At 38.9% G+C, this 14800-nt stretch overlaps 1 protein-coding gene across 6 annotated transcripts in view; it reads left to right on the top strand.

Moving 5' to 3' along the window:
* The window catches only part of ADAM22 (ADAM metallopeptidase domain 22), a 135495-nt gene that overhangs the window by 12586 nt on the left and 108109 nt on the right, over positions 1 to 14800 (top strand). For all 6 annotated transcript variants that reach the window (XM_054815010.1, XM_054815006.1, XM_054815004.1 and 3 more), the window contains exon 3: positions 4676 to 4752. In XM_054815010.1, coding sequence (XP_054670985.1) covers positions 4676 to 4752 — 77 coding nt within the window. The remainder of the gene's footprint in view (positions 1 to 4675; positions 4753 to 14800) is intronic.

The following is a 14800-nucleotide window of genomic DNA, read 5'->3' as shown; positions in this document are numbered from 1 at the left end:
AAAAATATTAGTCATCATGTTACTGTGCTGCTTTCAACATCCAGCTAAATATATACAATGTGAGAAAATTTCTAACATATTTCCTTTCAAAATTTTTGTTAGTTTAATTGTTAAGAAAGTGCATAGCTTGTAAATGTTTGACTGGTGGTTAAAATATTTGACCTATTTGAAATGAAAATCTTCCAAACGCATTTAATGTTACCTACAGTACAGTGCAATGAGGCTCGCCATTGATCCGCGATGATATACGTTGGTTGTAGTTTATGTTTGTGTATTCCCTTTGGAGATGCTGGTTCTTCAAGGCCAGTTTCTGGAGAAAGCTGATCCCCAGCAGGGGTAGGGAAGGGATTAGATCAGAAATCATCATTATTTTGTTGTGTTTTGTTATAATAATAAAGAGTCGTACTTGGTGCTGATTGCCCGTCTCCTCTGTTACCGCAGTGATTCCTGAAGCGTGGAGCAGCTGATATAAAAATAATTGGAATCACATCCCTCTTGGTATGGCAGCAAGGTTTGCGCACCACTTTTGTTTTTTTAGGATTCAAGCTTTTAATATTTGTTTCAGGTAAAATATCTTTGTGCTTAGTGATTTGAAGTAATCCTTTCCACTCCATTTACTCTTGATTCCTTTCAGACATTAACTGGGATGCTTAAACTTTGCAATCTTTGACAAAAGCTAGCTCTCCTGTAGTTGCATTAGATGCATGGGATGCTTAGTATTTTCTTTTGCTTGCAAGGTAGTACACTTTATGTGCCACTAGAAATTGCATCTGAGAGTACTGCAGTTAATTTCAGAGTTGTTATCAATATTTTCCTTCCTCAGTTTCATGACATTAAAATTTTAGAACTTTTTCTTTGTTTCAGAGGCATGGGCACTGCACTCTTTCATTAAGTTGTTAGATTCTCCTTTCCTGGCTCTTGTTCATGTTCTGCGCTGAGTGCATCTCTCCTGGTCTCCAAGAACTCCCCTTTTAAGACTCAGTCATCAGCTGTCGATGTGTCATGTCGACGGTTGTTGAAAAAGCCTCGAATTTTCTGAAAAAGTTCTTTGGTTTGAGAACTGAATGACATAATTGATTGTCTTGCTTCAGTGGCTTAAAGGAGCCTTTGCAGGTGTCTGTCTTGTTACTTCTGCTTGAATGACATGGTATAGATGGCATGAAAGTACTTATTTCCTTTCTTTGGGTTCTTTTATTGACCTATGTCTAGGAGTGTAAGCTTCCTTCTCAGCTGGCTGTTTTACCTATTCTCTGAGCAGGTAGATGTGCTTAAAAATAATGTAAAGCCAAGACTTTTTAAAATCCATTTATTTATTTTGAGGTTCTTAACCAGATATTCAGAAGACTTGTTGTACCGGCCAGTACATTCTTTAGGACTCTTAAGGTGCAGGGGTTTTTTTTTACACTGAATGAGATCTGTTAGCTGTCACTGAAGGGGGGCCCTGTCTTCCTCTTCACTCTCTCTTGCATGTCCCCACCAGCTTCTTGCCATCACATCTAGTCATGGTGTAACTATATAGTTTATTTGGATCAGCTTATTTGTCCAAGAAAAACCAGATCCACTCCAAGTCGTGATCAATTTTCTGATGCTGATCTGACTTTCTGGGCAGTCGCACGAGCTGACAAGGAAGAGCAGATGGAAACACGTGGCCAGGATGGGGCAGAACTGTCCGTTTTTGGCAGCAGCCCACTGTACGCAGTGTTGCAGAGTATTACAACTGCGTATCAGGGTTGAAGGATTCTTTGAAGGGCTGAAATTTCTGGAAAGGGCTGAGTTTGGCTGTCCAAAATGTACATCTTGGTATCTCAGTAGGTTTGAGATACACTTGAGATATGCTTGATTGCACTTGAGCTTCAAGTTAATGGTGAACTTCCTGGGTTTGCACCACTTGTCTTGGGGGTGGTTACATCTGGGTAATGTTTTTCATCTTAATTTATTAATAGGCATTATCTCCCTTAAATCCACATTAACAGCTTCTGTCAGGGAATAACTGTGGTCCAGGGTCACCTCAGAAATACATTAGCCTTGTAATTGTTTATCTTAGAGATGTGTTCAAGGGAGGAAATTTCCCAGACCAAATCAATATGATGCAATATACCTAGCAGTTGAAAACCAAACCAAAAAACCCTAGGCATTTTTGCTCTCATAGTGAATGAGGTGAATACATTTTAATGACAAATGCTACATTTAGTGTATGTACATTTAGAAATTTGTTAGGCCTTTTATATTCTTCCTTACTGAAGTACCAGCATATGGTCATATAGAAGACTTGGTTATACTGTGTGCACAGATCTAAATGATGGCATATATAGCTATGTTGTTAACAAACAGAGATAATAAAATGCTGTAGAATGTTCTTTGCATTTAATAATGTAAAGATGAAAAGTGAACAGCTGGTCTGCCATTACTCCTTTGATCAGAAGGTGGTTGTGGCGGTGCAGGTAGGTAAATGAAGGTTAGCTAAGGTTAGCAAATGTGCTGCAGTAGAACAAGGGAACGACAAAACTAGCACTGGCCCCTGGTACCTTACTCTGTTCTTGGCCTTTATGAGCAGCAGCCTAAAAATTCACATCCAGCAGCAGAAGATGGAATTTTAAAATCGTTCAAATTAAACTCTGCTGCCTGGGAGTTGGAAAAGAAATGCCAATGCTAATGTCATAATTCGTTGATGGTTGGTTTTGCTGTATTTGTGGTTGTGCTAGCTGCTGCAGGCCAGAAACAGCTAAATGGTGGTCCTACGTGTGGGTGGCCGTATGTGCTGTGGGTGTCCGTCATTGCAGATACCGGCCAGCTGTCTCATGGGTCATTTGGGACTAGCTGCTTTTTTTTTTAGGCTTTTTTTTGGATAGAAAGTAGGCTTTTAATATTGATGGCAATTAATCACTGAAGTTATTTACCCGGATAAGTTAAACTATATGTTATATTCAGTTAGTTGGTCAAAGATGGTACATTTAAACAAAAGAGATGCTCTTAAATCATCCAGAAATTACAAGAACTGCGTAATGAACACCCGTGGCCTGTGTTACAAAGCAGGTTAGATGTAATGGGGATAGCTGAAAGGATATCTGACTCTGTGAATTATATCTGCTGAGAGGCCTTTGAAGAAGTTCTCCATTTAATATTGCATCCTTCGAAACTGTAGTGTAAATATCTGGAATTTCTTGTCATGCAGTTTTGCATGCACATTCACTGCAGTGGCACAGCTGGGCGTTTTTAGAGAGGATACTCAGCCTGAGCATCCTGTAATAAGAGAAGCTGTCTTGACTTTTGGTTTTTTTAAAGGAGTCAACTCTTTGTATATATGTATTCATGGCTGTTGTCTTTTTTATTTATTAATACTCATGCTTATATATGTAGACATAAAAAGAAAATTCTGCTGTAGGGCAACTAGAAATGCAACAAACAAAAAAGTCATGATTCTCTCGACTTTCCATTTCTTTGTTGCTGTTCTTTTCCAAGGAAACTGGTACTCTCAACTCTTCTGGATTTAATGCCTATTGAAAGCCTGCCAGTAGTTTTAGAGAGAGTGAATTTGATGATTCACATTATCCCATCCTGTCTTGTGTTTCCCAGAGATTTCAATAAATCATTTGTTACAGTTGTACTATCCTGTATTGTATTTATTTAGAGAAGTGTAGTTTAGAGTTGTAAGTGGTTCTTCAGCATTTCCTCTTAGATTCCTCTGTCTACATGCTTCAAATCTTAATGTGCAGATTTCAATGGAAAGAAAATAAGAACAAAGTTGAAACTGCTCCAAAATGTCTGAAAGTAGCTTTTCTTATTAATTAGTTAAATAACATGGCTGTTCCGTTTCTTGGGAGTTTTCAGGTCTGGAAACAACTGTTGCATTTCCATTGGATAGCTGAGTGTTTTCTTCCACTACTACTGGAATAAATATTCTATTTCTGGCAGATCGTGAGTTACAAAGTATTCCCATGTTTGTAGTCTATAGGACTGAATGAAAGCAATTAATTCAGGAAAAAATATGTAGCAAAGAGACAAAGAAAGAAGGAAAGAGTTGTTTCTCTAGCACCCATTTTTCTTTGGTTTTAGTGACTGCTCAGGGGGTTGGAGTTTTGGGGGCCTTTTGGAGAAGATGAGTTACAGGGTGGTGAGCCAGAGCTTTACAGAAAATGCGACTAATCAGATTTTAGCCCGTTGGTATCACCGCACTATATGGGCTTAAATGAGAGTCTGTCTGAAAGAACAGTTTCTTTCAGGTACTGTCGGTCAGATTTGCGAGTGTATCCCGGTCTGACGAAAGCAGTAACGTCTCAGCTGTTCTCCACCGGTCTGTGTTCAGAGTCAGGTTAAGGAACGAGTAACACGTTAGCCAGGGGAGGTTTTCCACTTTCCTTGCTCAGGGTTTGGCCCAGGATGGGAGTGCAAAGAGAAGAGCCATTTCCTACAGTGTGGATGGGTTAAGACGGGGGCTTACCAAGGCAGAGCCTCCCAGTCACAGGGTGTGTTGGTGGGAATTCTTGAATAAGCCTCGTGGATTCAGAAAACAGATCTTTTATTCATTATCATAGACTGCTTTGTCCATTTCAGTGCCATTTTATTTGGTTAATGGCATAGTGTTACTCAGTAAATATATTTACTTTCTGCATTCACAAACCTGTAGGATGTGTTTTGTTGTGGCTGAATACTAATTCTAGTCTTTTCAATATTGCAGTCTACCCACATTGCTCGAGCCAGCTTCCAGGTTGATGCTTTCGGATCATCTTTCATCCTAGATGTGACGCTAAACCAGTAAGTAATGACTCTGTCTTACTGTACGCCTGTTCAAGACCGGTGCCAGTGAAATGTCATTTTTCAATGGAGGCATTAGAGGCTGTATTATAGGACAAATGCTATTTCTAGGTATTGAGTTAATCTGTAGTAGTATGTTTTAAGTTCTTTTGTTATTTTCTCAGGTACCGGTATAGGCTTTGATATTTCCATAGTTATTACTTAGTAGCTATTGCAGTATAACTAACATTTTAGTGTTATAATTTCATTTGCCATCTTTCAGTTTACAGTAAAGGCAAATTACGATACTCATGCAGAGCCTCCCTGGATAGTAAAAGATGGAGTTGCTGAAAACTGGTAGCTGTTAGCATTTTAATAACCAAGTGTAAAGTACTGGAGATACAGCAATTACACTGCAGCTAATCCTCGAAAAAGAATGAGATGGATATTTGGGAATGAAGTTTCTCCGGATACATGTACAGTCTTTTGGGAACAGACAAGCATTATGAGGCAGTAGTAGCACTGTGTGAGCTTCGGTCTATGAGGAAACATTGAACAAGAGTAAACTTAAAGTGAAATCTGGTATATAGCTTTCAGTAATGAGTTTTTGAAGTAGCCTTTTAGCACAGCTGTTTTTGAATAGGAGTTGCTTTAGTTTTCTGTTCTGAAGTGAAAAGAGAATAAATAATATAGTAAATAGAAATGCTTTGTTAAGTAATTCAGATCCTAATAATTGAACACAATGTTGTGTGATTCAGTGTAAGAGACAAACTGCTTAGTTGCTATGAGTTTTTCTGCTATAAAGAGGAACTGTTCAGGTTGCAATGGGAGCCATTCAAATTTCATTTTTTTCCACTTGTAAACATATTTTAAACAGTGGCAACTTCTTGATGTGCGTTGATATGAGTTAAAAACCACATGTGAATCCTTGCTGGTTATGGCAAGGCAGATACACTGCGCTGCTGGAAGGAGAGGGAAAGAGGCTGATTTAGAAGTATGATTTCATAGCAAATGCATTTTAAAAGAATTCTAGAGGAAGAATTTCCTGCTAAAAAGCACCAAGTCCACGACTTTGAAATGTTTGTTGGAAATAGCAATTTTGTACACACGTTTATACCTTGCTAAGAGTAGGTTGCACAAACCTCTTTTTACTTTGTGTTGCAGATTAATGGTGTGGTCACAGGTAGGTCAGGATTTTCACTGCAGTATGAATTTCAGGTCATCTTAGTAAAGGTAAATACACGTACTGATGGTATATGAAAAGACAAGTTAAGGATGTGATTTTATGAACTGCAACAGTTCTCTGTAGGTGGATTCGTTGTTTACACATATGTACATATACGCATAAACACACACACAAACACATATGTTTAAAATTTGATTTGTTTTGAGCTGGATCCTATTTTTATATCATTCTTTTATTGTTTTTAATGATATTAGACCAGTATTTGTATGAGTAAGACTGTCAAAATGTGTCCTTATTGTTCTTAAGAGTGCCAGAATCCAACTTAAATACGAACTTTTCCTAAGCACTTATGCTTTTTTATAATGTGAAAAAAGTCCTATCTCAAATTGTGGAAAATGAAAGCAAGAAGGCTGCAAGGAAAATGAAGATGTTTGGCTTCTATCATGATATTTAAATCAACATTTAATCTTCCTGTGAAATAGCATTTACAGATCATCGAATAAAAAGACGGACAGGCATACTGGAGCAACATTTAAAATGTATGCTTAATTATTATTCCTGTGAACAAATCTGTTTTATTCAGAAGACTGTATATATCTTTATTCTCTTTCAATTCTTACTCTCCGTATTATATTCTGTATGTATTTGCTAAGGGTCCTGAGAGAAAAACACTCATTTTTTTGAGGAGTGGTTTACAAGTTTAGCCTGCAGTAGCTTTATAATTGAAAAGTAGTTGAATGGTTGAAAGGAGCAAGTTTCAAGATTTTAGTTTTCTTCTGGAAAAAATATCAGCTTGGCATTTGTAACTGAACCTCTGCTAATATCAAAAGCATGCTGAAGCAGGCCCCTCTGGTAAAATTAGCTCTTACGCCTGATACACATTTGAGAAATGTTAAAGGAGGTATGGGGGACAGAGGGGGCAAATTAATTTAAAATATGTAGGTTGTCAGAAAGGAGGGACTCTCCCTGCCTTTGTCAGTCTCCTTTCTGCAGTCTCCATGTTGTTTAAAGGTTACTTTATATGGCTCATATGTTTGAATATATCTGAGCATCAACTCTAGTTACAATGTCAGTGGTGGACAGTGACAGCAACAGTGTTCATTCTTCCATATGGCTTCCCAATTTATGAAGGAAAAAAGTTCAAAATTAAAATTATGGTAGTAAACAGAGGGCTTTAAAAAAATCAGAAACTAAAATACACCCCTGTTCCCTAATGTCTGTCTGCAAATAGATTTTCTTCGTTTGCTGCTTTCTCTGTGGGCATTATTTTCTCTATCCTCTTCAATTCCATCTCTTTATCTGACAATCAGTTTCTGTTTCCTCTGTTGCATTGACCTGGCTTTGTTATCCATCCCCTGTTATGTACCCTTTTGTATTTCGTATTCTGTTGTGTTTGCATATTTTCCATCTCTCTTCTTACTGAGTTCTCTAAAGAGTCACACAATTCTTTTTCTTTTTCCATCAGGAGCAGTTGTCCCCTCTGCCATTGCCACAGATACCACACAACTTTCTAGTTTTTCTTGCAACCTTTTTCTTGACGACTTTTTGTACACTGACAGTTGAGGCTGGCAGAAATGTTTATGGTCTCCTACTTGTCTCTCTTCCCCCCCTTGCCTGATACTCTCTGTTTTACCTCCTCCCTTCACCAAAGGAGGTGCTACTATTGAATCTGGGTGTTAGTTGAAGCAACTTTCCTTTCCTAGTCCCTTCCTCTGCCACCTCTCACAACAGTGGCCTGTCACTCATCTCTGCAGTGAACCAAGCAGGGAAGATACAGGTGATGGGCTGGGAAATCAAAAAGCAGAGCTTACACTGGCATTTCAGACATGAGGAAAAGTGAAGCCTGGGATGGGATGTTCTGCCAGTCCTGGGTGCAAGTGAGAGGAAGGAAATGACAATTTTTCCAGCTGGCATTACAGTGTGGCAGTTTAACATTGAAATCCGCGTGTTGTCTTCTCACTGATTTTGGATCTCAACCAGTTTTGAATGCGATGTTCACATTATGTGCAGATATGAGATATGCTGAAACATTACCTTGAATTATAATAAAAATATAATAACAAAAGGCTGATATAATTACAATGTCATTTCCTTTTTTTCAGCAGTGGTATTTTCTCTACATACGTCATCATTCTCTCTTCCTTTTTTCCCGAGTTGCCATAGTATTTCTACAATAAGCTTTTTTAAGATACTGCATTTCTTTTTTAACTTTTCTTGCCTGTTCAACTGTCTGAAGTATTTATGAAGAAGCTTTCAGATCAAATCAGCTGTATTTTTAAAAGGTTCAATCCCTTAGGCAAAAGTTAGGAACGCATTAGCTGCATCGGTGTGTTTATGAATCCATTACCTCGGTATCCTTTGGTGTTCAGAACTGCACCAAATGGAGCTGTTTTCTGTGACCATCTTCGTTAATGCTGCCTTACGCATTAGCAAACCTGGAGCCTGACCACTGGCCCGCGCAGGTGGGTGCTGCTCGCAGCCTTCCAGTCCAGCCATCAACCCAGAACTGTGCAGGAGTTGCATAGCAATTAAATGTGCTTTTAAAAAATTTTTTTTTAATTTTTTTTTTAATTATTCCTTCCCCTTAAAGTTTTTAATGCTGTGATGGCATCTGTGGCTCAGTAAATAGCTATTTCTTTTTTCATGCAGAGCATTTCTTCTGAAATGTAGCCACATAACCATTTACACTCTCATCTTGGGTTGTAATTATGTGATTAAACAGCAGAGCTCACCAGGAAATGGGGCATGTTTCCGAAAGCCCTTTTGGTCCTGCAGACCGTATGGACCTGTCTGAGGAGATCTTGGCCAGGGCATCTTCATCTGTTTGTGAAGCAGCAGAGACCTAATAGCAGAACGGGCCAAAGCAAGCTGTGATCACAGGGTTGGATTGGGAAAGAGCACGCTGCAAGTATCTGTGCTTGTCTGGAGTGTGGATAGGTGCTGGCACAGGGTGACCACCCTAGGTTTGCTTTGTGTGACCATGACGGGCAAGAAAGATGATCATGGTCCTTCCTTGCTGCAGCAGCACCCTTCATAGAAGGGCTCTGGTGTCTCCTGTCACAGCGATCGGTAGAGAGAGTTTCTAGAGCCTGAGGCTGAATCGTGGTCACTTACGAGGTGCAGCATGCACACCAGGTGCTCTTCTGAGGGGACTTGTGGCCTTCAGAAAGCTCCCTGGAGCATCTGTCCACCCACATGTGCTGTAGCTGCTCCTGCTACAACAAGAAGAATAGCCCTCCCCAATCATGGCTTTTTATGTAAGGGTAAACATATCCATAGCATGAGATCCTCCGGTTTGTGGTGATGGGGAAATACTCTAAAGAGTCATGTGCATAGCTAAGGATTTCAAGCTTATGTTCAGCACTTCGGGACTGCTCTGTCCTTCCAAGCGACACTCAGTCACTAGGATGGAGCGTAATCACCACCTGCTTTCTTTTCTTTTAACACAAATTTAATTCCTGTGGTCCAATTGTTAGTGAAAAATAATCTGTAAAGAAGTAGTAGGCTCGGCAAGATGTCTTCAGAAACCCTACCCTCTTTAGGAAGCTCACACATCTTCTGTTCCCGTTGAGCATCTGACTGTGTCTCAGAGGAGTACCAACACTGTGTATAAATCAATAGTCATGATGATCAATGACGTTCAGAAGGCTGAAAGATTTCAAATGAGGCAATTTCTATAAACTCTGCAATCACTTTATTCTCTGTGTGGAAAATAAACGCCCTTTTCTCTTAGTTTATCAAAGGATAGGTAAAACCAAAGAAACTTCTTCAGAAAATATTGATAGGTGGTTTATATATTTCAGTCTTAATTTAAATTATTTCTGGTTAGTGATACTGGAAGGTTCCTGGCATTCCAGGAATTAATTATTTTGCCTTGCCACTGAATGGTTTTTGCTGCTTCTGCTGAGAAGGATACAGACATTCCTCTTGCCTTGTGGGGAATGTTTATTAGGAATGTCTTTTAACTAGAGTTTTGCAAACCTTACAGAATCAGATTGTAAACTTCATCAAAAAATCCTGAAAACAGAAGGAAAATAAAATGCAGCTTGACAGACAAGTGCCAGCTTTTTCACGAAACAAACTGCTGAAACCTTGCCTGTAATTTCTCTTGGCAAATGGTCTCCAACACTAATATCAATGTGTCATGTAAGCTGTAAATGAAAAACATATTCCTAAATTTGCTCTGAATCGTAAACATTTGGCTGTGTGGAATTCAGAAGGATTAGCTTCCTGACATGGGTTAAAAAATGCAGTTACACCGTTTCTGACTATTATAATTTCTGGTAAGTCTTTCTCCTGTGTTGTCCCCCGTGAGTCTCGCACTCCTCCTGGTCACCCGCAGGACGGGCGTGCGATTGACGGGCTCCATGTGACGTGATGCGACGGGTTCTTCTGCCACATGCGAGGGGACCCATCTGCCGTTCTTGCTCTAAAAGTACGCCGTGCATTATGATCTCTGTTACTCTTGTAATGGCTCCCGGTAGCTGTTTGGGTAATGGCGTGGGGTAAGTGATGCTCAGATCAAACCTGAGGAGGAGCAGCGCTTCCTTTAAGCGGTTCTGGGTCTCCCTAAAGTCCAACTCAATCCCTGATTAGTTATTTTAATGAATGCCTTGGCTGCACACAGTCCCAATTGTTCTTGCTAGCGGCTGGAATTTATGGGGATCGAGGGATTTCAAACTCTGTTCACTTTTCTTATTCGTGCCCTGTGCAGGCAGGCTGAGGAGCCCCACTTGGGTATGATCACATTTTGGTAATTGATTCTTACTTAAAATAATGCCTTTTTTCCTTCCACCATATGAGAGTGCTGTGAAAATTTAATTGTAATATTTAGTACCAATTTACAGGTAGTACGATACAGACTGAATTCAGCTCTCCTGAAGGAGGTACTGAATCATGTTCTGCACTATTTTTGAATTATATGTTAAGTGATGTTTATCTGTGCTCTGTGGTCAGAACCCCAGCTGACCCAACGGGATTGTTCTTTCACAACCCTGTTTTGCAAAGTCATTCTTTCCCCCTCCCAGTCTGCGATGGAAGAGTCAGTATGGTCATAAGTGCAAACCAGACTTAAGAAACATTTTCTCCCTGATATTGTTGCTTAATTTCAGAGGTTGATTTTGTTCTCTGGGAGGCAGTTATTCTGCACCTCCATTTGTGTTAGCACCCTTTGCTAACACATATTTTGTACAAACTGTTTTTGAACGGCTTATAGGTTGTTCTATCTTTAATGAAAAATGTCAGTTCTGCAGAGATTTCTGCCTACTAATTCCGTTTGGGCTAAAAGGCAAAGGTAAGACAAGAATTCAAGGTTTTACTAGTGTATCACTAAACATATCCTGAGACTAGGGAGAATGCCTGGGATGATGCAGTTAGACCTGTGTAGCATCATCACTAAGAGTTCCTGTGATTTGTTTATTTGGTTGGGTTTTTTTCAGTTTTGTGTCGAAGAAGTATTCCCATGTAGAATTTGTCAAAATATAAAGTGTTTGAATAGTTCATTACCCTCAATGATAAAAGTTTGAACATTAGTTTTAGAATCAAAAAGCCCTGTAGCATTGAGTTGTCCTCCCACCTTGGTATGTATAGAATATCAGCCTTCTCTTTGTTACATTAAATAGGTTGAGCTTCTGGATCTTTGTTCCAGAAATGGCATCTTTTAAGTCCTTTAATGATTTCTGTGCCTTTCTGCTGACCTCTCCAGTTTATCAGTATCCTGATTTGTAGACTCAGTACTGCACTTCGGCAGTGTCACGTATAAAGGTAGCACAACCTTCCCATTTCTAATTGATATGCCTCTTTATGTAGTTCCCAAGATTTTCCCAAAATTTTTTCTTATTTATTTTTCTTTTTTTTTCCCCTCTTTCTTTTTCTTTTATTTTTCAAAAACTTCCTTCTTCCGAGCTTAGAATTGACCGTTTGGTGAATATGAACTATGTTCTTGATCTTATTATAGCATCACTATTACTATAATTGAATTTGTAATCCCGTACAAGAAAAATGTCAGGTTACTTTGACAAGCAAAAATTTCCATAAACCTGTGTTGATTATCAGTAGTTCAGTATCAGAAGTTTAGTACCTACCTTTAATTTGTTTTGTATAATGTTCCATTATGCTTAAGACTTATTTTGGAAAGGGTAAATAGCTTTTGATAACTCCATTACATTTTATTTTTTAATATTAGAATTTAGGTTTAGGTTAACAAATTTCTGTTATGATTAATCCTCTATTATTATCAATAGATTTTTTTTGTTGATTTAGTACCAGTTACTGGCAAAGGCTGTTGAAATCAGCACAAGTTTGCTACTGACTTCAGTTGGATGGGGATATGGAAAGTTTAAGTGATGTCTGTAAAATGTTTGCAAGTGCTTAATTGGCATTGTGGTTAAAATGAGAACAAGAAAAGGTAATTTGTTTCATCTGTTATTTCCAAGTGCACTGCTGTAAGGTAGTCCTAAGCACCTGTGAGATAATTCCCCTAATGTTTCTGAAACACCGCTTCCAGCTCACTGGTTCATGACTTCCAAGAAAAATAGCATTTGAAAATATTCATCTGTGTATGCACAATCTGTGCATCCCCTCATAGGATCCTTTCCTAGCCCATTAAAAGAAGTTTCTGAAATGGTCAGTCCTTTATTTTCCTCTCAATGGATGTGATAAAGAATATTTTACTGCTTTTAGGTAGTTGCATTCATTGGAAGCAATATTTGTTGGTTTATAGTGAGAGTAATTGAAACATATGGGATTATCAGCACTGAGTAAATTGCCTTTCCATGGTCTGAATTTTTTTGATACAAAAATAATTATAGAAAATGTATTACTGTGTATTTGTGAGTGTGTGTAGGAAGAAAATGATTAGATTAATTATTCTGGAGAGATATTATCATTCTATTACTATAATATTTTTCTTTCTTGATGATAGTCCTTAGATTACCAGATCACTTAGGAGCTATATGTCTTACACACACATACACAGAGATACCTCATATGTACAGATCAATCATGTGCTCTACTTAGCATCTTCTTCAAAGTAAAATTGACTTAAACTAGGAAAACAATCAAATTGCTTAACATGTTTCAGTGGCTATGAATTTATCTTCTAAGTGCTGAGTATCTCCAAGTGGCAGTTGTTGCCAAATGACCATTATCAAAAATTTTAAAAGAAAAATTAGTTGTATTTTTGATTTAGCTTTTACAAAGTGACTATGATAGTCAAAGTGTAATTTCTGGATTTACTGTTGAAATGGAATTATATCCTCATATGCTAGCATTAGTTTGGGCACCAGAATTGCCCACTTGAATGTTTGGATTGTATGTACCTTACTGCCTCGGCTGTAAAAAATACAAAACAAACTATTGACCTTTCCAACTATTTCTATTTTTGGTTATGGTTTAACAGCTAGCATAAGATTTGTGTTTACAAAAGCAAGCAACAGCCATACAAGTTTGTCTAATAAAAGTGATTATCTTGTCTTACTGTTTGGCACACAGATTCTTAGACTGCTGTGGCCACAACACTACTACTGTCCTATGTATTGTTACATATAAATACGAGTCAGAGTAAGACATATGAAGATGACAGTACACAGGAAAATGCATGAACTGGAATGTGAATAGCAGGTATTTTCTCTGCTGTCATTTATAGGGCATCTCCTCCATGAGTCAGCAGCCTTCCTGCTCATACAGGTCCCTTCGTATGCCCCTCCCTCTGTTGTCCAGCTGCTCTGCCCTGTTTTTCACTTTCTCCTTGAGAACTCCTTTGGCATCATGACCTTCTGTATGTGTGCATTAAAAATAGCACTTATAGAAACAGAGGAAGTGCTGCGGGCCTTTTAGCTTGGGGCTCAAATACTTTCCACAGCTAAGCAGTGAAATGAATTGGAATCCCCTTTTCTAGACAAGGAGTCAAGTGATGCATGGAGCTAGGAATGAATGTATGGAGGACGAAAATAGTAAAAATTATTAGGCTTTCTGGGAGGGAATCAGAGGACCTAATGGATGGCTGAATAACCATCAGCGTACAAACTTATGGTGTTTAATTCTGCAAGATCTTTACATGAGGAATAGATTATTCAGCCCTCTTCTACTCAGGATAGTGGTTCTACTGAAGAAATGTGGTTTTAGTCCAGACACTGAATCGATGCGCAGTATTAAAACAATGTGTTGTTAACATATGGAACATCTTACCCCACAAATAACAGTGCTCGACTTGTGCACACAAACTCCATTGCATCAAAGCAATGGACTCGTTTGCTTTCTTTGCAATATCTATTACAGAGATAAGGTGCTACCTATGAAGTCTACAGCCATTTGTTTGTGTGGTTGTGTGAGATTTATGTAGCATTTTTAAATGTGTTTTGCCAGTAAAATTCAAGCCGGGTGTGCTCGCTTTTCCTCACTCAGTGGCTGGAAACAGACTTTTTTCAACAGACTTTCTGTATGGTGTGTAGTCTTTAATGTAATTGTTTTCATTTGGTTGGGACCTGCTAGTGGGTAAAAACTCATTTACAGACAGTTGTGTCATCTTAGTTAGCGCAGAAAGTTTGTTTCCCTGAAAAAAACCAAAACCAAAAAAAATTCTGCACTTTCCTTTGAAAGACTGTGCGCGTTGCTCCGATTCTCTTCACATGAGAAGCACAGCCAGCGGAATGACCCCTCCCTATGGGGAGACTTCTTTCCTCTTCCAAAACCCGTGCAAAAATCAGGTTTTCAAATGCTGGAGCACCAATTAGCAAATGCAAATCTGTGAGGAAACTACTGATCCTGCCCGTCGCCCTGTTTCCCCTTTGTCGGGGTGCTGTGGCCAAGGACGCCAGATGCGTTGCTCACCCGTTGGGGTTTGTGTCTCGTCCCACTGGCCCCTGTTCCCCGCACCGCCCTGGG

Source organism: Grus americana, chromosome 2, assembly GCF_028858705.1.
Source record: "Grus americana isolate bGruAme1 chromosome 2, bGruAme1.mat, whole genome shotgun sequence".
Taxonomy (NCBI): Eukaryota; Metazoa; Chordata; class Aves; order Gruiformes; family Gruidae; genus Grus; species Grus americana.
The sequence above is the reverse complement of the archived record's forward strand: the minus strand, read 5'-3'. Positions and strand labels throughout refer to the sequence as shown.